This window comes from Somniosus microcephalus, chromosome 4 (genome assembly GCF_052327205.1).
Source record: "Somniosus microcephalus isolate GS21.2 chromosome 4, FLI_Smic_1.0, whole genome shotgun sequence".
NCBI classification, from domain to species: Eukaryota; Metazoa; Chordata; class Chondrichthyes; order Squaliformes; family Somniosidae; genus Somniosus; species Somniosus microcephalus.
Genome location: NC_140990.1, coordinates 211,613,672 through 211,640,501, shown reverse-complemented (window position 1 = coordinate 211,640,501; position 26,830 = coordinate 211,613,672). Strand labels below are relative to the sequence as shown.

Below are 26,830 nucleotides of genomic sequence, written 5' to 3'. Positions count from 1 at the left end.
TCAATAAAAACAAGCATGGCAGAACTTTTTGCCGAAGCAAAACACACAAGCGCAAACAGACACTACAGAAACATAGTCCTTCAATCGAGCTGGAGGCTTGCGCTATCTTCCAGATCTGCGATTGGTGTCTGAATACCAGGCGTTTCTGGTGTTGTAGGTGTCTTCCTTAGTCGAATATCGAGGCTGCAGGAGCAATGTTCCCTCTAATTTATTTTTTCGTGCACAGTCCCTTTAAATTTGCTGCACGACATCTTCTAGCGGCAACAGCTTATGAGCGGCCTGCACAGGACCTCCCGATTGATGCGTGGCCACGCGCCCGCACAACTTAGGGGGAACATTGTGCACGAGTGTTCCAGCTATAGGAAGTAGTGTCTTGCACCTACGAGCAATAAGTCTCTGTGCAGGGCTTGTACCTACACCATCACCCAGTGTGTTCCACCAATCTAATAGAGCGAAGGACTCTGACTGACCGGACTCCTTGCATTTCAGGAAGAGTCATTTGACGGTCTCGACAGCATTCTCGGCTTTGCCATTGGACTGCGGATAGAGAGGTGGTGACATCATGGCCTAGAAATTCACTATGGCCCCGCCAGCTGGCTAGCGGCCAAAAGTTAGCGCTGGGCGCGGAGCCATGTGCGACCGTCAGATATTCACTTTTTGCGCCCCAAGTCGGAACCGGGCGCTATTCCAGGGTGTGCCCGCCCCCGCTTGGGGCGCTGAAACTGAATTTCAGCGCTCTAGGTGCCGCTGCGCCACCCGATGCGGTGCGGCAGGCTGCGGTACTGCAGGCCTCCTCCTTCTCTTAAGGTGGAGGTGCCTGCAACGGAGAGATCGCCGCTGGATTGTGCCGGCAAATGAGCCCGGCACCACGGAGAAGTGCCGGGCTCGCGGAAAGCAGCCGGCAATGCCGCGGGGGGGGGGGGGGGGGGGGGGTGGTGGAGGAGGCTGGGGAAGGAGGTGCGGGCAGGCGGCCGCCGAAAAAGCGGCCGGCCGCACCTCCACCTTTATGCGCCCCACTAAGGCTGCAGTAAGGCCCTGGTCTCCGGATGTTAGTAGCGGCCGCCACAGAGGAGGTGGCGGCAACTGAATATGGGCGTCGGGCCGGCATCGGGGCGGAAACGGGGCACTGCGCACACCGATGACGTCATCGGTGCCGGCGCAGCGCTACCGGCTACCGCCGCCATTACCGCCGAGCTCAATATCAGCGCAACCTCCTCTACTGGCGCAGAAGCCCTCTTTAGGCGGTAACTGGGCGCAAAGCTTGCAGCGCCTTACTGAATTTCTAGGCCCATGTGTTTAAATCCCCATGTCTTAGCAAATACTGCAAATTTTGCTGATACAAATTGTGGACCGTAATCCATTACTAGGATGTCTGGTAGTCCAAATCTTGCAAACATTGCCTTGAGTTCTCGCAGAACACTGCTTGTAGTAAATGAAGGGAGGGTGGCTACTTCGATAAAGTTGCTGTAATAATCACACACAACGAGCAGGGTACGGCCATGTAGCTCACAAAGGTCAGCCCCAACCTTCGACCAAGGCCTAGCCACAATCTCGTGCTGTAGCAGTGGTTCCTTACTTGGAGAACTGCGATGAGCCAAACAGATATCACACTTCACGATGTATTGTTTGAGCTCTGTTGACATCCAGGGCCAATAGAGGCTGTCCCAGACTCTAAGGATACAACCTTCTGTGCCGATGTGCGTTGAATGTGCGATTGACATTAGTTCCTTGCATAGTGCAGCTAGCGCCATGAGTTGCTGTCCCTTGAGTATCATTCACCTTGGACAGTTAGTTCATCTCGAAAGTCAAAATAAGGGTGGAGGCATTCAGGTACCTCTGACCTGATCCCAGGCCAGCCTTGCTGAATGATTACACGCAGTTGCTTCTGAAACGGGTCATCCACTACAGCATGATTAAGTTGTTGCCAGCAGGAGTCTCGATGATCGATTTCTTCCAGCTCACATGTAAAATCACAGGCGTTAACTTCTGGCAGGTATGCTCTGCTAAGTGTATCAGCTAGGGAAATCTTCTCCCTTATATGAAACTCTCAGACTGTATTTTGAGAGTCTTAACAGCATTGTTGAAGTTGTTTCAGCTCATCGTTTAGTAGCTTGAGTACTACTGATTCCAACGGACAGTGATCAGTTTCAATATTCGCCACGTCCCGGCCATAGATGTAGGCTTCAAATTTAACACAGGTGAACGCGATTGCTAGAAGTTCTTTCTCAATCTGTGTGTACCTCGTCTCTGCTGATGTTAATGCTCTTGATGCATAGGCAGCTGGTTGTCCATTCTGCACCATTACTGCTCCAAGTCCAGATTGAGATGCGCCACATTGTAGGGTGATTTCTTCCTTGAGATTGTAATAACAGACGACTGACATGCTGGTGATCGCTACTTTTGAGACGTTACACCGCCAATTTGTGATTCTCCCCAGAACCATTCTGCATCAAATCTCTGAGCGGTTTTGTGATATCCGACAGATGTGGGAGACACTTACTCAGATATTGAACAAGTCCAAGCAGTCTCTGGATCCCTGCTACATCAGTCGGTGACTGCACCTCCAAAATTGCTTTAAATTTGTCTGGATCAACACCCGTAGCATCGTGTCCAATAAAAGGTACTTCTGGCCTACGTAGTTTCAGTTTGTTCATGTTTAATTACCATCGAACTGAATCACGAGATTGGTGCTGTTACAGGAGCGATGATGTTCTGTCTGACCAGACCATCCAGGGTTTCCTTCAGCTTATCCCTTAAAGCCACTGGTACTTGACACGGGACATGTTGGACCAGATCTACTGCCTTGTTGAGCCTGATTCGGTACTCCTTGTCGAGCCTGATTCGGTACTCCTTGTCAATCCTAATTTGGTACGCTCCATCAACTTGTCCAACCCCCTCAAGGCTCGAGGATGTTTCTGTATTAAACACTCCTTGGTAAGTGGCTTGTAGTGGTTGAGCATTTATAGTGATGCACCAGTAGAGGGTGTTCTATTCATTTCATCATTACCTGTATACATACTAATGATCTTCATGCCCAGGCAGGCCTTTCTACCTAGCAGAGGGCATATTGTCATGCTATCTATGAGCTTACAGTCCAATTTACACCTAAAATCACCACGTTGGATCTGGATTTGTACTTGTTCCTTAATGGGGAGCCTTGAACTGCTGTAAGCTACAATCTCGATCTTAAGTCATTCAACCTTTGCTAGTTTAAAATCTCGTGTAGCCTTCTGATATAGATGAAGCGGAATCACTTTACATTGTGCACCCGTGTCTATTTGAAATTTGAAGTAGTTGCCTGACTCCAGTTTAAGTGCAACACACTGCGAGTCATCCAAACCAATAGCACTGACCTCACTGATGATGAAGACTTCTTCTGTGCTTGGTTCATCATCTATTGCTCTAGCCATTTGATGATGTGCAGGCAATTCTTTTCCATGGTATTTCACTGCAAAATGGTTGCTTTTGCCACACTTATTGTGCATTTAACCCAAGGGCTGGGCACAACTCTCTTTTGTGGAACTTGTGTCTCTTCCCACAGTTCCAGCATTCATGAGTTGTTGGGGAGCCTCTGGCATTGTCCCAAAGTTTGCCTCTGTTGCATCTTGGAGTCTCCTTCGCTTTCTGTACTGCACTCACATTCTGCCCACTCGAATCCCCGATAACTTTCAGTTGCACCACCGTGCTTTCAGATGCGCTTCAAATCTCATCCGTCTTCAAAAAGGTTAGGTTAGCCTCTCGAAGCAGTCTCTCTCGCACCTTCATATCTGAAATCCCAAAAACGAGTCGGTTTCAGAGTATCCCTTCTGGCGTTATAGAGTGGAAATCACACCCTTCGGCAAGTGTTCGCTGAGCTCATGGAGTCATAGAGTTATACAGCACAGAAAGAGGCCCTTCGGCCCATTGTGTCCGCGACGGCCATCAAGCCCTGTCTATTCTAATCCCATTTTCCAGCACTTGGTCCGTAGCCTTGTATGCTATGGCGTTTTAAGTACTCATCTAAATGCTTCTTGAATGTTGTGAGGGTTCCTGCTTCTACCACCCTTTCAGGCAATGAGTTCCAGATTCCAACCACCCTCTGGGTGAAAAAGTTTTTCCTCAAATCCCCTCTAAACCTCCTGCCCGTTACCTTGAAACTATGCCCCCTGGTTATTGACCCCTCTACTAAGGGGAAAAATGTCTTTCTATCTATGCCCCTCATAATTTTGTACACCTCAATCATGTCCCCGCTCAGCCTTCTCTGCTCTAAGGAAAACAACCCCAGCCTGTCCAATCTCTCTTCATAGCTGAAACGCTCCAGCCCAGGTAACATCCTGATGAATCTCCTCTGCACCCTCTCCAATGCAATCACATCCTTCCTATAGTGTGGCGACCAGAACTGCACACAGTATTCCAGCTGTGGCCTAACTAGCGTTTTGTACAGCTCCATCATAACCTCCCTGCTCTTATATTCTATGCCTCGGCTAATGAAGGCAAGTATCCCATATGCCTTCTTAACCACCTTATCTACCTGTCCTGCTGCCTTCAGGGATCTATGTACATGCACACCAAGGTCCCTCTGATCCTCTGTCCTTCCTAGGGTCCTACCATTCATTGTGTATTCCCTTGCCTTGTTAGTCCTCCCAAAATGCATCACCTCACACTTTTCAGGGTTAAATTCCATTTGCCACTGTTCTGCCCATCTAACCAACCCGTCTATATCGTCCTGTAGCCTGAGGTCCACCAATTTTTGTGTCATCTGCGAACTTACTGATCATACCTCCTACATTCATATCTAAATCATTAATGTACACTACAAACAAGGGATCCCTGCAGTACACCACGGGACACAGGCTTCCAGTCACAAAAACAACCTTCGGCCATCACCCTCTGCCTCCTGCTACTAAGCCAATTTTGGATCCAATGTGCCAAATTGCCCTGGATCCCATGGGCTCTTACCTTCTTGACCAGTTTCCCATGTGGGACTTTGTCAAAAGCCTTACTGAAGTCCATGTAGACTACATCAACTGCCCTACCCTCATCCACACACCTAGTCACCCCCTCAAAAAATTCAATCAAATTGGTTAGACATGATCTCCCCCTGACAAAGCCATGCTGACTATCCTTGATTAATCCTTGCCTCTCCAAGTGGAGACTAATTCTGTCCCTCAGAATTTTTTCCAATAATTTCCCTACCACTGATGTTAGACTCACTGGCCTGTAATTCCATGGTTTATCCCTACTACCCTTCTTGAATAATGGTACTACGTTAGCTGTCCTCCAGTCCTCTGGCACCTCCCCTGTGGCCAGAGAGGTTCTGAAGACTTGTGTCAGAGCCCCTGCAATCTCCTCCCTTGCCTCACAGCAGCCTGGGACACATCTCGTCTGGGCCTGGGGATTTATCCACTTTTAAGCCCACTAAAACCGCTAGTACCTCCTCCCTCTCAATGCTAATATGTTCAAGTATATCACAATCCCCCTGCCTGATTTCTATGCCTACATTGTCCTTCTCCATAGTGAACACAGATGCAAAATATTCATTTAAAATCTCAGCTACATCTTCTGGCTCCACACACAGATTGCCACTTTGGTCCCTAATGGGACCTACTCTTTCCCTGGTTATCCTCTTGCCCTTAATATACTTATAAAACGCCATGGGATTTTCCTTTATTTTGCCCGCCAGTGTTTCTTCATGCCCCCTCTTCGCTCTCCTAATTTCTTTTTTTAAGTACCCCCTGCACTTTCTATACTCCTCTAGGGCTTCCACTGTTTTTAGTCCTTTGTATCTGCCAAAAGCCTCCCTTTTTTCCTAATCCATTCTCGTATATCCCTTGACATCCAGGGTTCCCTGGGCTTGTTGGTCCCACCCTTGACCTTTACAGGAACATGTTGCCATTGTACTCTCTCTCTTTCTTTTCTGAATGACTCCCACTGCTCTGATGTGGATTTTCCTACAAGTAGCTAATCCCAGTCCACTTTGGCCAGCTCCTGCCTTATCATATTAAAATCGGCCTTCCCCCAATTTAGAACCTTTATTTCCAGTCCATCTTTGTCCTTTTCCATGACTACCTTAAATCTCACTGAATTATGGTCACTGTCACCAAAATGCTCTCCTACTGACACTTCTACCACTTGCCCGGCTACATTCCCTAGAATTAGGTCCAGTACCGCCCCCTCTCTTATAGGACTTTCGATATGCTGGCTCAAAAAGCTCTCCTGGATGCACTTTAAGAATTCTGCACCCTCTAAGCCTTTCACACTCTGACTATCCCAGTTAATATTGGGGAAGTTGAAATCCCCCACTATTATTACCCTATTATTTCTACACTTCTCTACATATCTGTTCCTCTATCTCCCCCTGACTGTTTGGGGGACTATAGTACACTCACAGCAAAGTGCTTGCCCCCCTTTTGTTTTTAAGTTCTACCCATATGGCCTCAGTAGAGGAACCTGCTAAGATATCATCCCTCCTTACTGCAGTAATTGACTCCTTGATTAATATTGCGACACCCCCTCCTCTTTTACACCCCCCCTCTGTCTCGCCTGAAGATTCTATACCCCGGAATATTAAGCTGCCAGTCCTACCCCTCCCTCAACCATGTCTCTGTGATAGCAACAATATCATACTCCCATGTGTTCATCAACACCTTCAATTCATCTGCCTTACTTGCAAGACTCCTTGCATTAAAATAAATGCCATCCAGCTTTGCCATACTCCCTTGTGCCATTACATATTTGCTCTGCCTTCCAGACTGCCTTGTTTTTTTCCTCTATATTTGGCTGTGCATCACCCCCTACTATAGCTCCACTCCGTATCCCATCCCCCCTGCCAAGTTAGTTTACAACCCCCCCAACAGCACTAGCAAACCTCCCCGCAAGGATGTTGGTCCCGTTCCGGTTCAGGTGCAACCCGTCCGATTTGTACAGGCCCTCCCTCCTGCACCAACTCTTTAGCCACGCATTCATCTGCTCTATCCTCCTATTCCTATACTCACCAGCACGTGGCACCGGGAGTAATCCAGAGATTACAACCTTTGAGGTCCTGTTTTTTAATCCGCTACCTAGCTCCCTAAATTCTTGTTGCAGGACCTCATCCCTCTTTCTACCTATGTCGTTGGTATCAATGTGAACCATGACCTCTGACTGTTCGCCTTCCCCCTTCAGAATTTCCTGCAACTGTTCAGTGACATCCTTGACTCTAGCACCAGGGAGGCAACATACCATCCTGGAGTCATGTCTGCGGCCGCAGAAACACCTGTCTGCACCCCTCACTATTGAATCTCCTACCACTGTTGCCTTTCCACTCTTACTCCTCCCACCTTGAGCAGCTGAGCCACCCACAGTGCCGTGAACTTGGCTCTGGCTGCACTCCCCAGAGGAACCGTCACTTTCACCGTTTTCCAACACAGAAAAACGGTTGTTGAGTGAGATGCGCTCTGGGGCTTTCCTGACTACTTGCCTGCCCCCCTTCTTCTGACTGGTGGTCTCCCATTCCCTCTCTGACGGCTCTTTCTTAAGCTGCAGGGTGACCGCGTCTAAAAACGTGCTATTCACGTAACCGCAGTGCCTCCAGCTGATGCTCGAGCTCCGAAATCCGGATCTCAAGTTGACCAAACTGTTGGCACTTACTGCACATGTGGTCATCCTGACTGCAAGAAGCGTCTAGGAATTCTCACATGCTGCAAGCCGTGCAACGCACGAGACTGAGGTCCCCTGCCATACTTTTAATTAAAAAACTCTTACCTCAAATTTAAACTCTCGGATTCACGCTCTCCCGAACTACCTTAACTATGAATTACCTTAAAAGAAATAAACTTAAAATTGAAGAAAAAAAAAGTACTCACCAATCAGCTTCTTCCCCTGCACCGGCGTCACTTTCTGTACTGTGACGTCACTCTCGAATTCTGCCGCCGCTCCCACTGCTGCCGCTGTACGATACTGGTCATATGTTTCTCTAATTTCTTATATTCTCCTGTTGAACTTGTATCTCTCAAAAGGAATGTTCTTGCATGGTTGGCAGTACGGAGAGAACTTCGTCAGCAACGGCGCCATCTTGTCTCTGTCTCCAGCTTCGGCCCAGTCCGACCACGTGGGGTAGACTTCATGAGATTCTTCCCCTATCGCCGTTAGAAGTGTCGCTACTTGCACTCGTTCCAGCTTCTGGTCGAGCTCTGTTGCAAGTGTGTAGTTATTCCAGGCTCGCTCGAATCTCTTCCACTTTTCTGAAGCATTAGTGTCATGGATGGCGAGAGCTGAAGGTGGTGGTAGAGCATACCCTGACGCCATCGTGAACACACTGTAGTTGTCGAGTAACTTTTTTAAAGTCGTGCAGGCCGTCAATATGTCCATCAAAAGTGAAAGTTATTTTAAACAATCACTGCCACTGCTGTCACCATGTGTCAAGACCTCTTTAGAGAGTAGTCGAAACCATGCGTTGTTAGAAAAATTATCAATGTTTTACTAACTAACTAAAACATGTTAAACTTACAAAAGTTGCAGCAGGCAGTGCGGAGCTCCATGAGTTTGCAGCCCAACCTACGCGCACACACACACACACACATACAGGAAAGTCACAGAGCACCACGCACATACAGCAAATGAGCACCCCACGTCAGTGTTTAAATCAAAAAATCAGAACACGAACATCTGTTAGTATCTGTAGCTTGAGACATATGTAACTTAATGGGAACATTAATGTAAACTTTACATGTGACCCTCCAGGCTCCATATCAGCCACAAAGACAAAAATGTCTGAATACTGGCACGGCATCTCCAGCAGCAGAAGATAAACTTGTCAGTGAAATATTATTCAAAATACATAAAGCTTTGCAGGAACTTTTAGCCAACAGGAAATGCCATCACAGTAAACAGAGGATGGAATAAGGAAAATTAGTGATAAGATTAGACAACCACGATACAGATTGTACCTGCTGTTACAGATGTTTTAGTTTCTGTTAAAGTAAAAAATGCAAACCATAATGTAAATGCTTGTGCTGCAGTTTCAACATCACAGCAACCAACATCATTTTTGGTACAAACTGTTCAATACTGTAGACAGAAAACTCCCTTTAACCATCTAAATGAAAATCCACATTCTGACAAGAAGCTTAATTCTCAAATGTAATCAAATCTTAACATTAAAATAATTAGAATTTACTCCCTGCATTGCAACAAAACAACTTGTATTTATATAGCGCCTTTAACACCGCAAAACATCCCAAGACATTTAACAAGTGATATCAATAAAAACATTTTTGACACCAAGCCACAGAAGGAGATATCAGGACAGTTTGGTCAAAGTGGTAAGTTTTAAGGAGCGTCTTAAATGAGGAAAGAGAGGTAGAGAGGTTTAGGGAGGGAATTCCAGAGCTCAGGGCCTTGGCAGCTGAAGGCACGGCCACCAATGGTGGAGCGATTATAATTAGTGATGCTCAAAAGGCCAGAATTGGAGGAGCACAGGTATCTCGAAGGGTTGTAGGGCTGGAGATTACAGAGATAGGGAGGAGCGAGGCCATGGAGGGATTTGAAAACAAGGATGAGGATTTTAAAATCAAGGCATTGCTTAACCGGGAGCCAGTATAGGTCAGCAGTGATGGGTGAACAGGACTTGGTGTGAGTTAGGACAGGGGCAGCCGAGTTTTGGATGAGCTCCAGTTTAAGGAGGGTAGAGCGTGGGAGGGCAGGCAGGAGTGCATTGGAATAGTCAATTTCAGCAAATTTACTCACAATTTCCATTTCCCTCAATGAAACGGCTTAAAGTTGTATTAAAAAACTGGACACTAAGAGCGGGAGTTTTGACATTAAAGGTTCAGAAGATCTGAAACTTTTATTGGTTTGTGAAAGTTCCAAGCTGACCGGTTTGCCCGGGATTTCGGCCAATTCCATCCTGTGAGCGGCCGGCCGCCTGTTTGCAGCAACCGCGGGGGAGTTGAAGGGAAGGCCTGTGGGCCCTGCTTACCAGCGGGTAAATCTCGCGTAAAAACGCCTCTTTATCGACATTTCCGTGTACGGCGACCGCAGCTTTTCTCTGGCAATCCATGCTGTAAACCAACAACAGGAACCGCACCGAGCGTTTCCATCGCAACTGAGGCTGGTCCGCGGAAAACTGCAACCCCCCGGGCCCGGAGAGCCACACAGACAGATCCTGGGAGAGAGACACAGACAAATTCTGAGAGAGAAACACAGGCAGATCCTGAGAAAGAGACACAGACACACAGGCAGATCCTGTGAAAGACACACAGGCAGATCCTGTGAAAGAGACACAGACACACAGACAGATTCTGGGAAAGAGACACAGACAGATCCTGGGAGAGAGACACAGACACACAGACAGATCCTGGGAGAGAAACACAGACACACAGGAAATCCTGGGAGAGAGCCACAGACACACAGGCAGATCCTGGGAGAGAAACACAGACACACAGGAAATTCTGGGAGAGAGCCACAGACACACAGGCAGATCCTGGGAGAGAGACATACAGGCAGATCCTGGGAGAGAGACACAGAGAGATTCTGGGAAAGAGACACACAGGCAGATCCTCAGAGAGACACACAGACAAATCCTGGGAGAGAGACACAGACAGACAGATCCTGGGAGAGAGACACAGACAGACAGATCCTAGGAGAGAGATACACAGACAGACAGGTCCTGGGAGAGAGATACACAGACAGAGCCTGGGAGAGAGATACACTGACAGACAGATCCTGGGAAAGAGACACACAGGCAGATCCTGAGAGAAACAGACAGATCCTGGGAGAGAGCCACACGGACAGTTTCTGGGAATGAGATACAGACACAAACAGATCCTGGGAGGGAGACACAGACAGTTCCTGGGAGAGAGACACACAGACAGGGCCTGGAGGAGTCTGTGTTTCACATATATGTTGAATGTGAGAGGTTGCAGCCCCTCTTCCATTATTTGAAGGGGCTGCTCCTCGATTTTTGGTTGCACTTCAGTCCCACGCTCTTGATCTACGGTCACCCGGTGCGGAGGGGAGCGGGAAGGTTGGAGGACCTCCTCGTGGGTCTGCTCCTGGGCCTGGCTAAAAAAGCCATCAATTGGTCCAGGCAGCGGGCGGTCGAGGGGGTCGTCCGGCCAGATTGCCTCCCTCTCTTCCGCGGCCATGTTCGCGCCCGGGTGGCCCTGGAGATGGAGCACGCGGTGTCCGCCGACGCGCTTGAGCACTTCCGTGACCGGTGGGCGCCGCGGGGACTGGAGTGCATAATTGGATTGGATAACCAAATTTTAATTTGATTTACTAAGGATTATTTAAAGTTTTATTAGTTACAGTCTATTTGTTTATTTTTGACTGGTCCTACCAAAAGAGGGACACACAGACAGGGAGCTTAACCCTGGGAGAGAGACACACAGACAGGGGGCTAAACCCTGGGAGAGAGACATACAGACAGGGAGCTAAACCCTGGGAGAGAGATACACAGACAGACAGGGGACTAAACCTGGGAGAGAGAAACGGAAAGGGCTAAAACCAGGGGCAGGGGGAGAGACACACACAAAGAGAGGGTGAAACCCCAGGGAGAGAGACACACATATATAAACACCTAAAGCTCAGAGAGCGAGAAAGATACCGACAGGGCTAAATCCACAGAGTTACACAGATAGAACTAAAACCTAGAGAGAAAGGGGCTAAAACCCAGAAAGAAAGGGACAAACAGAGCTAAAAATGAGAGACAGCAACATTTGCTGGGTAACCCGGGGAAAGCAGAGACAGGCTGTCACTAAAATAGTCTCCTTTGTAAGAATGAGAAAGAACAATCCAATGTGCTTCTGTGATGATTAGGATGCAGTTCCAGTAATATCGTCTTCTTCTTAGGCAGTCCCTCGGAACCGAAGATGACTTGCTTCCACATTAAAAATTAGTTGTCAGGTGACTGATGAGTCCAATGCGGGACCTACAGTCTCTGTCACAGGTGGGGCAGACGGTGGTTGAAGGGGCGAGTGGGTGGGGTGCTTGGGTTGACGTGCGCTACTTCCGCTGTTTGCGCTTGGCTTCTGCTTGCTCCCGGTGAAGAGACTCGAGGTATTCGGCGCCTTCCCGGATGTTTCTCCACTTTGTATGGACTTGGGCCAGGGATTCCCAGGTGTCGGTGGGGATGTTGCACTTTTTCAAGGAGGCTTTGAGGGTGTCCTTGAAGCGTTTCCTCTGCCCACCTGGGGCTCTCTTGCCATGCCAGAGCTCCGAGTAGAGCGCTTGTTTTGGGAGTCTCGTATCGGGCATGCGGACGATGTGACCCGTCCATCGGAGCTGATCGAGCATGGTCAAAGCTTCGATGCTGGGGATGTTGACCTGAGCAAGAACACTGACGTTGGTGCGCCTATCCTGCCAATGGATTTGCAGGATCTTGCGGAGGCAGCGTTGGTGGTACATCTCCAGTGCTTTGAGGTGCCTGCTGTACATGGTCCATGTCTCTGAGGCATACAGGAGGGAGGGTATCACTACTGCTCTGTAGACCATGAGCTTGGTGCCGGGTTTGAGGTCCTGGTCTTCAAACACTCTCTTCCTCAGGCGATCGAAGGCTGCACTGGCACATTGAAGGCGGTGTTGGACTTCATCATCGGTGTCTGCCCTTGTTGACAGTAGGCTCCCGAGGTATGGAAAGTGGTCCACGTTGTCCAAGGCCTTGTCGTGGATTTTGATAATCGGGGGGGCAGTACTTTGTGGCGGGGGCAGGTTGGTAGAGGACCTTTGTCTTACGGATGTTTAGTGTGCGGCCCATGCTCTCGTACGCTTCGGTGAAGGTGTTAACAATGGTTTGGAGTTCGACCTCCGAGTGTCTGCAGATGCAAGCGTCATCTGCATAATGTAATTCGACAACAGAGGAAGGGACGACCTTGGATCTGGACTGGAGGTGACGGAGGTTGAACAGTTTCTCGTTTGTTATGTAAATTAGCTCCACTCCAGCAGGGAGCTTACTGAGGGTGAGATGGAGCATTGCCGCAAGGAAGATCGAGAAGAGCGTTGGTGCGATGACACAGCCTTGCTTGACCCTGGTGCGTACATGAATTGGGTCTGTGGTGGAACCGTTGGTAAGGATCATGGCTTGCATGTCATCGTGAAGCAGGCGGAGGATGGTGACAAACTTGAGGGCAGCCGAGTTTGAGGAGGACACTTCATAATCCCTCAAGGTTGACCGTGTCAAAGACGTTTGTGAGGTCAAAGAATGCCATGTACAGCGGTTGGCGCTGTTCCCTGCATTTCTCATGTAATTGGCGTGCGGTGCAGATCATGTCCATTAGTGGGCGGAATCCGCATTGAGACTCTGGGAGGAGCTCTTCAGCCACTGGGAGAAGGCAATTGAGGAGGATTCTTGCGATGATATAATATACAAGATGGCTCCTGGGCTGGCAGCTCCCTAGGGAGCTCCTTTGCCATCCTTTACTCTTTCTCCCCAGTCTCCTCTCTTCTGCTGTTTAAGTTCCCCTGGCTCTTAATAGTGGGTGCATTTTAACTGCAAGTTCAAGCTGCAAGGTTAAAGTTACCTGAGCTTACTGCCCATTTGGACAGGTTGGGTGATTGGGCAGAAGCATGGCAGATGCAGTATAATGTGGATAAATGCGAGGTTATCCATTTTGGTGGCAAAAACAGGAAGGCAGATTATTATCTGAATGGCAATAGATTGGGAGAAGGGGAAGTGCAACGAGACCTGGGTGTCCTTGTGTACCAGTCGCTGAAGGTAAGCATGCAGGTGCAGCAGGCGGTTAAGAAGGCAAATGGTATGTTGGCCTTCGTAGCGAGAGGGTTCGAGTACAAGAACAAGGATGTCTTGCTGCAGTTGTACAGGGCCTTGGTGAGACCACACCTTGAGTATTGTGTGCAGTTTTGGTCGCCTTATCTGAGGAAGGATGTTCTTGTCATGGAGGGAGTGCAGCGAAGATTCACCAGACTGATACCTGGGATGGCAGGAATGACGTATGAGGAGAGATTGGGTCGACTGGGCTTATACTCACTGGAGTTTAGAAGAATGAGAGGGGATCTCATTGAAACTTATAAAATTCTAACAGGACTGGACAGACTGGATGCAGGAAGGATGTTCCCGATGGCCGGGGAGTCCAGAACCAGGGGTCACAGTCTAAGGATAAGGGGTAAGCCATTTAGGACAGAGATGAGGAGGAATTTCTTCACCCAGAGAGTGGTGAACCTGTGGAATTCTCTACCACAGAAGGCAGTGGAGGCCAATTCATTAAATATATTCATGAAGGAGTTGGATATATTTAAGGCTAAAGGGATCAAGGGATATGGGGAGAAGGCAGGGACAGGGTACTGAATTTGGATGATCAGCCATGATCTCATTGAATGGCAGAGCAATCTCGAGGGGCCGAATGGCCTACTCCTGCTCCTATCTTCTATGTTTCTATCCCCCGACCATGCCTGTTCTTTGTTCTCATCAGTGAGCACTGGCTCTTCACTTAAACTTAGCTTCCAAATTCCCAGACCTCTCTGCCATCAAGACTACACTTCTCCACTGGACTAGTGATCTAGCGACGAGTGGATCGCGAGTGGAACTTGGGGCCAGGGATCGCGAGAATATCAGTGCTAATTTAATCCTGAGAGACAACATCACTCATGTCCGAGGCCAGGACCCATGAGCGAGGACGAGCCCAGCAGCGAGGTCAAGGCTCAGGAGTGGTGCAGCATGGACCAGCAGTGGGGTCGGGGCCCGGGAAAGTGCGGCACGGGCCAACAGCAAGGTCGGGAGGACCACAATGCATCCTACGAAACCCAGGCAGAGAGGGCCTGCAGGAAGGAGGGAGGAGGACAGTTGCAGTATGTTTGTGTGTGTGTGCTAGGCCATTGTAGCAGAGCCTGGTCTTCAATCGTCTTGGATCCCCTTGTCATTGGACCAAGACCTTGCTCTGTCAAGCCCGTGTGGTAGCTGGTGTGCAACGGCCACCCCACGTTAAAAGAATTCATGCACAGGCATCTTCCACCCTTTAAAATGAAGTTCGGGACCTGGAACGTCAGGGCCCTCATGGACAACCCCAACAGTGACAGACCAGAACGCCGTACTGCTATCGTTGCCCGGGAGCGCAGACGTTTCGACATTGACATCGCCGCCCTAAGTGAGACCTGACGGGCAGGGGAAGGCCAGCTCAAGGAGCAAGGTGGTGGTTACACCTTCTTCTGGAAAGGCAAACCTGAAGAAGAACGCCGCCTCCATGGGGTAGGCTTCGCCATAAAAATGAACTGGTTGGGCGTCTCAGAGACTCTCCTAGCGGTATAAACGAGCGCCTCATGACTCTTCGGCTCACCCTAGCCCGGAACCAGTGCGCTACGGTCATCAGTGCGTACGCCCCAACACTGGAAGCCACAGACTAGACCAAAGAGGAATTCTACTCCAGCCTCGAACAATCCCTGTCCCGAGTCCCAAAGGGCGACAAGCTGATTCTCCTTGGCAACTTTAACGCCAGAGTTGGAAAGGACACAGACCTCTGGGGAGGTGTGATCAGCAGAGAGGGGGTAGGGAAAGCCAACTCCAACGGTACCCTCCTCCTGATGAAATGCTTAGAACATGGCCTTGTCATAACCAACACCTTGTTCCGGCAGAAAGACAAGTACAAAGCTTCATGGCAGCACCCTCGCTCCAAGCACTGGCATCTGCTGGACTACGTCATCGTCCGAGCGAGGGACTGCAAGGACATCCGCATCACCCGCGCCATGACAGGAGCTGTCGACTGCTGGACAGACCACCGTCTAATCCGCTGTCATCTCCATCAATGTAGCCCCAAAACAGCAGCAGCAACAGAAACAATGCCGCAGGAAAATCAACGCTGAAGCACTCGAAGACCCCGCTAAGAAAGCCCTATTCAGCCTGCGCCTCACAAACAACCTGACGACTCCCAGTGACTCAGAGACACAGAGTGTCCACAGCACCTGGTCTGCACTCAAGGCCTCCATAATCAGCACCTGTGAAGAGACGCTCAGTCACTCGACCAGGAAACACCAAGACTGGTTCGATGAGAATGACCAGGAGATCCAGGAGCTAATAAGTCGCAAGCGCAAGGCATTCCTGATCTGGAAACAGCAACGCAACTCGAGAGCAAGAAAGCAGCTCTACAGACGTCTGAAGGCCGAGGTCCAACAAAAAACTCACGACCTAAAGAACAGGTGTTGGGTGGAGAAAGTGCAGGAGATGCAGCAGCTAGCCGACAACCACGACGTGCGTGGATTCTTTAGCGCAGTCAAGACCGCCTACGGCTCAAGCACCCAAGATCCTACCCTACCAGTGCGGGCCAAGAACGGAGAGGTACTTATCAAGGACAGGGAGGCAGTCAGTGCCTGCTGGAAGGAGCACTTCGAAGATCTCCTTAACCGAGACTCTGTCTTCGACGCGAGTGTCCTCAACTCCATCCCGCAGTATGCTACCCGCCACCATCTCAGCACAACCCCAGCCCAGCATGAGGTTGAAAAGGCCATCCGACAACTGAAGAACAACAAGGCCTCAGGAGCAGATGGAATCCCTGCCGAGGCACTAAAGCATGGCGGAGAAGCACTACTGGCGCGAATTCATGAACTCATTTCTCTTATCTGGAAGGAGGAGAGCATGCCAGGGGATCTCAGAGATGCCGTAATTGTGACCATCTTCAAGAAAGGTGACAAGTAACATAGTGCAGCATATCTGAAAGATTTGATTAACCAAGAATATCACTATGCACATTTAAATCTGCAGAATCCTTTCAAACAAACTAACAGAACTAGCAAAAGACACAGATTTTAACTTTGGCTTCAGCCAATGTTAAGTCTTTTATTATAATATATAAGACTAAAAGGGCAACTGGTAAATTAAATACTCAAAGCAGGAGAAAAACATGAATATAATGGAAGTCTTTAATGTATCTTACACACCATATACAGTTCACAGAAAATGAAAAGAATGTCTGACAGATACATGGAATTATCTATCCTTTGTTACAGTATGTTACTGGTCACATTCACAATCAGTGTTGAATATAGCAACCACGCCAAAGCAAATTTTCTACTCAATGTATTTGTTTACACAATAATTAAAAAATCTATACTATTAATTCATTATCAACACAGTTTATCGTGAGCACTATTAAACATTATGATGCTTTTTACTTTGGGAAAATATTTCTGGGTAACCAGTAAGTTGATTAGAGGAGCAATTTTATAATGAGTTCCAGGTTAAAACAAAAACAGAAAATGCTGGAAATACTCAGCATGTCAGGCAGCATGTGTGGAGAGTAAGAAAGGTAATCGCCCTGAAACGTTAACTCGGTTTCTCTCTCCACAGATGCTGCCTAACCGACTGAGTATTTCCAGCATTTTCTGTTTTGATTTCAGATAACCAGCATCTGCAGTATTTTGGTTTTGTATCCAGGTTAAAACAACAATTTGTAAAATTTGCAACACATCATGTGCATCTGGTAGTGAAACAGAAGTGACACATGGCAGTGTCCCCACCCTTTGCATAAACTGCGAGCCCTTCACTGGGAATAGTTCTCACGAATGTCCTGCTTGTCTGGTGCGCAGGGCTCCCCGGAGTAATTGTTACGTAGGACCCGGCGCCTCCAATGGGACGTGGGCGGGGAGAGTGACGTCGGCGGGGCGAGTGAAGATGGCGCTGTCCGCTCGGCGCTGGAGTCTCGTTCGGTTCGCCCTCGTCTCCATGCCCTCGGCTCACAGGAACCCCGCCACCGCTCGCACGGCGCAGCGCTGCCTGAGGCCTTACTCTCGGCTGCCCGCTCCCACGGCTAGATGCTACAGTACCGAACGCGACCCTCCGCAACCGAGCAAGAAGGTGGTGGTGGTCGGCATCCCCAACCCCTTCACCTGGGCCCGGACCAAGATGTATTTCTTCTTGATAAGAGCTTATTTTGATCAGGATTTCAGCTTCGATGAGTTTGCTGCTGGTGCCAAACAAGTGAGTACAGGACAGGGTTAGTATCGACTTCAAAAAGGAACATTGAATTCTCAACAGCCAAAGCCACTGATTTTTGGTAAAGTAGCAGATTATAGGTTGTAATCTGAAAAACACTTGTGAAAATCCCAGAATTTTGTTGTAAAAACATAGAATCTAGTCGGTCTGCCTAAATGTAGGAAGGAGCAACCCATCTAGGCAAGGTTTTCTGTTTTCATGGAAAAAGAAACGATCTGATCCCTAAAATGCAAGTAGAATTCTTGGAATTATATATCCTAAAATAGAATTTGAATTAGTGAAAGTATTCAAAAGTGCTGCTTATGTTATGGTTTAAGATCAGAGGGAGGTTTAACATCTGACACTTTCACTTGGCATAACTTGAAGGGTTAAAAGATGTCTTATTGTGTGAGAGCCCATTTAATTCTATAGATGAACAGTGTCCATTCCTTTTTGTCCAAAGTTGATTTTACAAAAACAACCTGCCATGAATAAAAGTTGCACTTATTGATGTTTTGAATTAATAATGGGGTACAGTACAGGGTTGTTTCTGGACTAGTAATCCAGAGGCCTGAACTAATGATCCAGAGACATTGAGTTCAAATCCCACCATGACTGCTGGGGAATTTTAAATTCAGTTGATTAAAAAAGAATCTGTAATAAATAAGTAATCTCAGTAATGGTGATCATTGATCTGGTAACTACCAGATTGCAAAAAAACATTTGGTTCACTAATGTCTTTTTAGCGAAGGAAATCTGCTGTCCTTAACCAATCTGGACTATGTGACTCGAGACCCACAATAATGTGGTTGACTCTTGCCCCTTGGAATGGACTTGCAAGCCACTCAGTTGTACCAAACTGCTACGACAAAGCATAATAAGAAAACCAGATGGACCACCCGGCACCAGATTTGGACACGACCAAGGCATACCCTGCAAAGTCCTCCTCACTAACATCTGGGGACTTGTGCCAAAATTGGGAGCGCTGTCCCACAGACGAGTGAAGCAACATACTTAGAGAATCATACCTTTCAGCCACCATCCTGGACTCCTCCATCACCATCCCTGGGTATGTCCTGTCCCACCGGCCTCCAGAGGTGGCATCCCAATGGTATAATCGGGAGGGAGTGGCCCTGGGAGTCTCAACATTGACTGTGGACCCCATGAAGTCTTATAGATACATAGATACATAGAAGATAGGAGCAGGAGTAGGCCATTCGGCCCTTCGCGCCTGCTCCGCCATTCAATCAGATCATGGCTGATCATCCAAATTCAGTACCCGGTCCCTGCCTTCTCCCCATATCCCTTGATCCCGTTAGCCTTAAGAAATATATCCAACTCTTTCTTGAATATACTTAATGAACTGGCCTCCACCGCCCTCTGTGGCAGAGAATTCCACAGGTTCACCACTCTCTGGGTGAAGAAATTCCTCCTCATTTCAGTCCTAAATGGCTTACCCCTTATCCTTAGACTATGAACCCTGGTTCTGGACTCCCCGGCCACCAGAAACATCCTTCCTGCATCTAGTCTGTCCAGGCCTGACAGAATTTTATAGGTTTCGATGAGATCCTCTCTCAATCTTCTAAACTCCAGTGAGTATAAGCCCAATCGAGACAATCTCTCATACGTCATCCCAGGCATCAGTCTGTTGAATCTTCGCTGCACTCCTTCCATGGCAAGAACGTCCTTCCTCAGGTAAGGCGACCAAAACTGCACACAATACTCAAGGTGTGGTCTCACCAAGGCCCTGTACAACTGCAGAAAGACATCCTTGTTCTTGTACTCGAACCCTCTTGCTACGAAGGCCAACATACCATTTGCCGCCTTAACCGCCTGCTGCACCTGCATGCTTACCTTCAGCGACTGGTGTACAAGAACACCCAGGTCTCTTTGCACTTCCCCTTCTCCCAATCTATTACCATTCAAATAATAATCTGCCTTCCTGTTTTTGCCACCAAAGTGGATAACCTCACATTTATCCACATTATAGTGCATTTGCCATGTTTCTGCCCAATCACCCAACCTGTCCAAATCGTGCTGGAGTTTCACGACATCCTCCTCACAGCATACCCTCCCACCCAGCTTTGTGTCGTCTGCAAATTTGGAGATATTACATCCAATTCCCTCGTCCAGATCATTAATATATATTGTGAACAGCTGGGGTCCTAGGACCGATCCTTGCGGTACCCCACTAGTCACTGCCTGCCACTCGGAAAATGACCCGTTTATTCCAACTCTTTGCTTTCTGTCCGCCAACCAGTTCTCTATCCAAGTCAATACCTTGCCCTCAATCCCATGTGCCTTAATTTTGCACGCTAATCTCTTATGCGGGACCTTATCGAAAGCCTTCTGAAAGTCCAAATACACCACATCCACTGGTTCTCCCTTATCTATTTTACCAGTTACATCCTCAAAAAATTCCAGTAGATTAGTCAAGCATGATTTACCTTTTGTAAATCCATGTTGACTTTGTCCGATCCAGTCACTGCTTTCCAAGTGCTCTGCTATTACATCTTTTATAATGGACTCTAGCATTTTCCCCACTACCGATGTCAAGCTTACCGGTCTATAATTCCCCGCCTTTTCTCTACCACCTTTTTTTGAATAGTGGGGTAACATTAGCTACCCGCCAATCCATGGGTACCGTTCCAGAGTCTATCGAGTTCTGAAAGATGACCAGCAATGCATCTACTATTTCTAGGGCCACTTCCTTAAGTACCCATGGATGTAGATTATCAGGCCCTGGGGATTTATCGGCCTTCAGTCCCATCAATTTTCCTAACACCATTTCCCTACAAATACTAGTGGGATTTGGTTAGTTTAAAAAGGAATAAGAGGAGTACAGTATACATTGGTCTAAGTAAGCTTCGGGAAAACAAAAGTCGATAAATAAACTAAAACTAGAAAATTAAAAAGTAATATAAGGGTTAAGTCATGGCAGTAGAGCTCGGACCTGTGTCATGCTCCTCCTGTAACATGTGGGAAATCAGGGACGCTTCCTGTGTCCCTGACGACTATGTGTGCGGGAAGTGTGTCCAGCTGCAGCTCATGTGGGACCGCATGACGGCCCTTGAGCTGCAGATGGACTCACTTTGGAGCATCCACGATTCTGAGAGGGGTGTGGATAGCACATTTAGTGAGTTGGTCACACCGCAGGTTAAGGCCAGCGTAGACAGTACATGGGTGACCAAAAGGCAGAGCAAGGGCAGGAAGGTAGTGCAGAAATCCCCTGGGGTTGTCTCCCTTAGCAACAGGTTCACCGTCTTAGGTACTGTTGTCGGGGGGGGTGACGCATCGGGGGAAGGCACCAGCAGCCAGGCTCATGGCACCATGACTGGCTCTGTTGCAAAGAAGGGAGGGAAAAAGAGTGGCAGGGCTATAGTAATAGGGGATTCGATTGTAAGGGGAATAGATAGGGGTTTCTGTGGTCGCGACCGAGACTCCAGGATGGTATGTTGCCTCCCTGGTGCAAGGGTCAAGGATGTCTCGGCGCGGGTGCAGAACATTCTGGAGGGGGAGGGGGAACAGCCAGTTGTCGTGATACATGTTGGTACCAACGACGTAGCTAAAAAAAGGGAAGAGGTCCTACAAGTAGAATTTAGGGAGTTAGGAGCCAAGCTAAAAAGTAGGACCTCGAAGGTAGTAATCTCTGGATTACTACCAGTGCCACGTGCTAGTAAGAGTACAGAGAACAGGATAGTTAGGCTAAATACGTGGCTTGAGCAGTGGTGTAAGAGGGAGGGTTTTAAATTTTTGAGGCATTGGAACCAGTTTTGTGGTAGGTGTGACCTATACAAAAGGGACGGTCTACACCTGTGCAGAGATGGAACTGATGTTCTCGGGGTAATTTTTGATAAAGCAGTTCGGGAGCATTTAAACTAGTATGGCAGGGGGCTAGAAACCTATGTAGTGAAATAGAGGAAAGTGAAAGGCAGACAGAAATAAATGGTAAAAGGGTGAGGAACAAAAAACAAAGGGCCAAACTAATTCATAAAAAATGTGAGCATAAAAAAAGCCTGAGGGTTTTATACCTTAATGCGAGAAGCATCAGGAACAAGGTAGATGAATTAGCTGTGGAAATAGAGGTTAATAATTATGATCTAATTGGGATTACGGAAACATGGTTGCAGGGTGAGCAGGGCTGGGAGCTTAACATACAGGGGTATTCAGTATTTAGGAAGGATCGACAAAAAAGAAAGGGAGGAGGGGTAGCATTGCTAGTAAAAGAGGGGATAAATGCAATTGAAAGGAAGGATATTAACTCAGTTAATACAGAATCTATATGGGTGGAGCTAAGAAATAGCGAGGGGCGAAAAACATTAATAGGAGTGGTATATAGGCCTCCAAATAGTAAAATAGAGGTTAGGGAGGGCATCACGAGGGAAATTAGAGAAGCGTGCAATAAGAGCACAGCTGTCATCATAGGTGACTTTAACTTACATATAGATTGGACTAGCCTAATCAGTAAAAATAATGAGGAGGAGGAATTCCTTGAGTGTTTAAGGGATGGTTATCTGGATCAATATGTCGAGGAACCAACTCGGGAACAGGCTATATTGGACTGGGTACTGTGCAATGAGAAGGGACTAATCAGTAATCTTGTTGTACGGGGACCCTTGGGTCAGAGCGATCATAACATGATCGATTTCTCACTCGAAATGGAGAGCGAAGAAATTGACTCAGAGACTAAGGTCCTGAATTTAAACAAGGGGAATTATGATGCCATGAGACGGGAACTGAGTAGGTCTGATTGGACAACGTTCCTGAGAGGACTGGAGGTAGATAAACAATGGCAAACATTTAAAGATAGAATGACAAAATTGCAAAAATTGTTTATACCAATCTGGCATAAAAGGAAATCTAAAAAGGTGACTCAACCGTGGATAACAGGGGAAATTAGAGACAGCATAAAATCCAAAGATAGGGCGTATAAAATAGCCAAAAAAAGCGCCAGAGCGGAAGATTGGGAACAGTTTAAGATAGAGCAAAGGAGGGCAAAGGGCATGATCAAGAGGGGCAAAATAGCTTACGAAAACAAGCTGGCGGAAAATATAAAAACTAACTCCAAAAGCTTTTATAAATATATCAAAAGGAAAAGACTGGTGAAAACCAAAGTTGGTCCATTGCAGTCAGATACGGGGGAATATATAATGGGAAATAAGGAAATGGCAGATCAACTAAATGCATACTTTGGGTCAGTCTTTACGAAGGAAGACACAAAAAACCTCCCTGGGATATCGGGAAAAATAGGGACATTGGCAAAGGAGGAACTGACGCAAATCAATATCTCTAAGGATATGGTGTTAAGGAAGCTAAAGGGATTGAAGGTGGACAAATCCCCAGGGCCTGATAACATGCATCCTAGGGTACTGAAGGAGGTGGCCCTAGAGATAGCGGATGCACTAAGGATGATTTTTCAGAATTCATTAGACTCGGGAACAGTGCCGATGGATTGGAGGGTAGCTAACGTTACCCCACTATTCAAAAAGGGGGGTAGGGAAAAAGCAGGTAATTACAGACCTGTAAGCCTTACATCAGTTGTGGGCAAAATGCTGGAGTCCATCATTAAGGATGAAATAGCGGAGCACTTAGCAAATGGGGACAGGATAGGACAGAGTCAACATGGATTTACAAAGGGTAAATCGTGCTTGACTAATCTATTGGAATTTTTTGAGGGAGTAACTGGTAGAATAGATGGGGGAGAGCCAGTAGATGTGGTGTACCTGGACTTCCAAAAGGCCTTCGATAAGGTCCCACATAAAAGATTAGCATGGAAAATTGAGGCTCATGGGATAAAGGGGAAAGTTTTGGCGTGGATAGGGAACTGGCTGTCAGATAGAAAACAGAGAGTTGGAATAAACGGCTCATTTTCTGAATGGCAGGCAGTAACAAGTGGGGTACCACAGGGATCTGTCCTGGGCCCCCAGCTGTTCACAATTTACATTAATGACCTGGATCAGGGAGTCGGATGCAGCATTTCCAAATTTGCAGACGACACTAAACTAGGAGGTGGGGTGGGCTCAGAGGAAGAGACCAGGAAGCTCCAGAGCGATTTGGACAGACTGGGCGATTGGGCGGATAAATGGCAGATGCACTATAATGTGGACAAGTGCGAAGTTATCCACCTTGGGTGCAGGAACGGGAGGGCAAATTATTATTTAAATGGCAATAGATTGGGAGAGGGGGAAGTACAGAGAGACCTGGGTGTTCTTGTACACCAGTCACTGAAGGCGAGCATGCAGGTGCAACAGGCGGTCAAGAAGGCAAACGGTATGCTGGCCTTCATAGCAAAAGGGTTAGAATACAGGAACAGGGATACCTTGCTGCAGCTGTACAGGGCACTGGTGAGACCACACCTCGAGTACTGTGTACAGTTTTGGTCGCCTCATCTGAGGAAGGATGTTCTTGCCATGGAGGGGGTGCAGCGGCGATTCACCAGGCTGATACCAGGAATGGCGGGAATGACCTATGAGGAGAGACTATGTAGTTTAGGGATGTACACACTGGAGTTTAGAAGATTGAGAGGGGACCTCATAGAAGTGTATAAAATTCTGACAGGTCTAGACAGACTGGATGCAGAAGGAATGTTTCCCTTGGCGGGTGAAAACAGAACTAGAGGACATAATTTAAGGATAAGGGCTAAACCATTTAGGACAGAGATGAGGGGGAATTTCTTCACTCAGAGAGTGGTGAACCTGTGGAACTCATTGCCACAGAGGGCAGTGTACGCCAGCTCATTAAATATATTTAAGAGGGAATTAGATATATTTCTACGGGCAAAAGGGGTTAAGGGTTACGGAGAGAAGGCGGGGACGGGATACTGAATTAAAGGATCAGCCATGATCTCATTAAATGGCGGAGCAGGCACGAAGGGCCGAATGGCCTACTCCTGCTCCTATCTTCTATGTATCTATGTATCTATGTAAATACTGATTTCTTTCAGTTCCACCCTTCATTAGACCCTATGTTCCCTGGCATCTCTGGGAGGTTATTTGTGTCCTCCTTTGTGAAGACAGAACCAAAATATGTATTTAGTTGGTCAGCCATTTCTTTGTTCCCCTTTATAAATTCCCCCGATTCTGACTGCAAGGGACCTACACTTGACTTCACCAATCTTTTTCTCTTCACATATCTATAAAAGCTTTTACAGTCAGTTTTTATGTTGCCTGATAGCTTACTCTCATATTCTATTTTCCCTTTCTTAATTAATCCCTTTGTCCTCCTTTGTTGAATCCTAAACTGCTCCCAATCCTCAGGATTATTGCTTTTTCTGGCCAATTTATATGCCCTCTCCTTGGACCTTATGCTATCCCTAATTTCCCTTGTTAGCCACGGTTGGGTCACCTTTTTTGTTTTATTTTTATGCCAAACTGGGATGAACAAATTCTGTAGTTCATCCATTCGGTCTTTGAATGTTTGCCATTGCCTATCCACCGTCAACCCTTTGAGTGCCATTCCCCAATCAATCCTACCCAACTCGCTCCTCAGACCATCATAGTTTCCTTTATTTAAATTGAGGACCCTAGTCTCCGAGTCAACTACTTCATTCTCCATCTTAATGAAGAATTCGATCATATTATGATCGCTCTGACCCAAGGGGCCTCTTACAACAAGATTGCTAATTAATCCTTTCTCATTACATAATACCCAGTCTAAGATGGCCTGATCTCTGGTTGGTTCCTTGACATATTGGTCCAGGAAACCATCCTGTAAACACTCCAGGAATTCCTCCTCCACAGTATTGTTACTCATTTGCTTGGCCCAATCTATATGTAGATTAAAGTCACCCATGATGACTGCTGTGCCCTTATTGCACGCTTCTTTAATTTCTCTTTTAATGCCATCCCCAACCTCTGCCTTACTGTTTGGAGGTCTATAAACCACTCCCACTAACGTTTTTTTCCCCTTAGTATTTCTCAATTCTACCCATACAGATTCCACCTCATCAGAGCTAATATCCTTCATTACAATTGTGTTAATCCCTTCTTTAACCAGTAATGCTACCCCACCTCCCTTTCCTTTTTGCCTATCTTTCCTGAATATCGAATACCCCTGGATGTTGAGTTCCCAGTCCTGGCCTTCCTTGAGCCACGTTTCCGTAATCCCAACCAAATCGTATTTGTTTACTTCTATTTGCGCAGCCAATTCATCCACCTTATTACAAATGCTCCTTGCATTAAGACACAAAGCCTTTAGGCTTGTTTTTTTAATGCTCTTAGACCTATTAGAATTATTATTTACTGTGGCCATGTTTGATTTAAACCGTTGATTTCTCTGACTGCCACTTTTTTGTTTTTCTCCTTCCTATCTTTTGCTTTTATCCTTGTTTCCCTTTCCTCTGTCTCCCTGCTCAGGTTCCCAACCCCCTGCCATTTTAGTTTACATCAGGTCAAACATGGGCAAGGAAACCTCCTGCTGATTACCACCTACTGCCCTCCCACAGCTGATGAATCAGTGCTCCTCCATGTTGAACACAACTTGGATGAAACACTGAAGGCAGCTAGGGCACAGCATGTACCTCTAGGTGGGGGACTTCAATGTAGCACCACTGAGCTGGCCAAGTCTTGAAGGACATATCTGCCAGACTTGGCTTGCGAGAGCCAACACGAGGGGAAAAACCTACTTGACCTTGTCCTCGCCAATCTACCTGTCGCAGACCATCACCCAATCCTTGTGGAGACGAAGTCCCGTCTTCACACTGAGGACAACATGCTGTGTAGCACTACCATCGAGCTAAATGGGATAGATTCAGAACAGACCTAGCAGCTCTTGAGGCCATCAGCAGCAGAATTATATTCCACCACAATCTATAACCTCATGGCATAGCTTTCCCTCACTCTACCATTACCATCAAGCCAGGGAACCAGCCTTGGTTCAATGAGGTGTGCGGAAGAGCATGCCAGGAGCAGCACCAGGCATACCTAAATGAGGTACCAACCTGGTGAACTACAACAC

General features: G+C 47.4%; 2 protein-coding genes across 4 annotated transcripts in view; one reads left to right on the top strand and one right to left on the bottom strand.

Annotated features, from left to right (window-relative positions):
• Window positions 1–10,088, bottom strand: part of tyw5 (tRNA-yW synthesizing protein 5) — an 82,451-nt gene extending 72,363 nt beyond the window's left edge. Inside the window, exon 1 of one of the 3 annotated variants that reach the window (XM_085985786.1) lies at window positions 9,938–10,088. In XM_085985786.1, the coding sequence (XP_085841912.1) occupies window positions 9,938–10,018 (81 nt within the window). In that variant the 5' untranslated portion in view covers window positions 10,019–10,088. The other 2 variants (XM_085985785.1, XM_085985787.1) reach the window with 2 other exon arrangements.
• A 7,384-nt stretch (window positions 10,089–17,472) lies between these two features.
• Window positions 17,473–26,830, top strand: part of maip1 (matrix AAA peptidase interacting protein 1) — a 42,366-nt gene continuing 33,008 nt past the window's right edge. Inside the window, exon 1 of the mRNA XM_085985784.1 lies at window positions 17,473–17,881. Coding sequence (XP_085841910.1) covers window positions 17,576–17,881 — 306 coding nt within the window. The 5' untranslated portion in view covers window positions 17,473–17,575. The remainder of the gene's footprint in view (window positions 17,882–26,830) is intronic.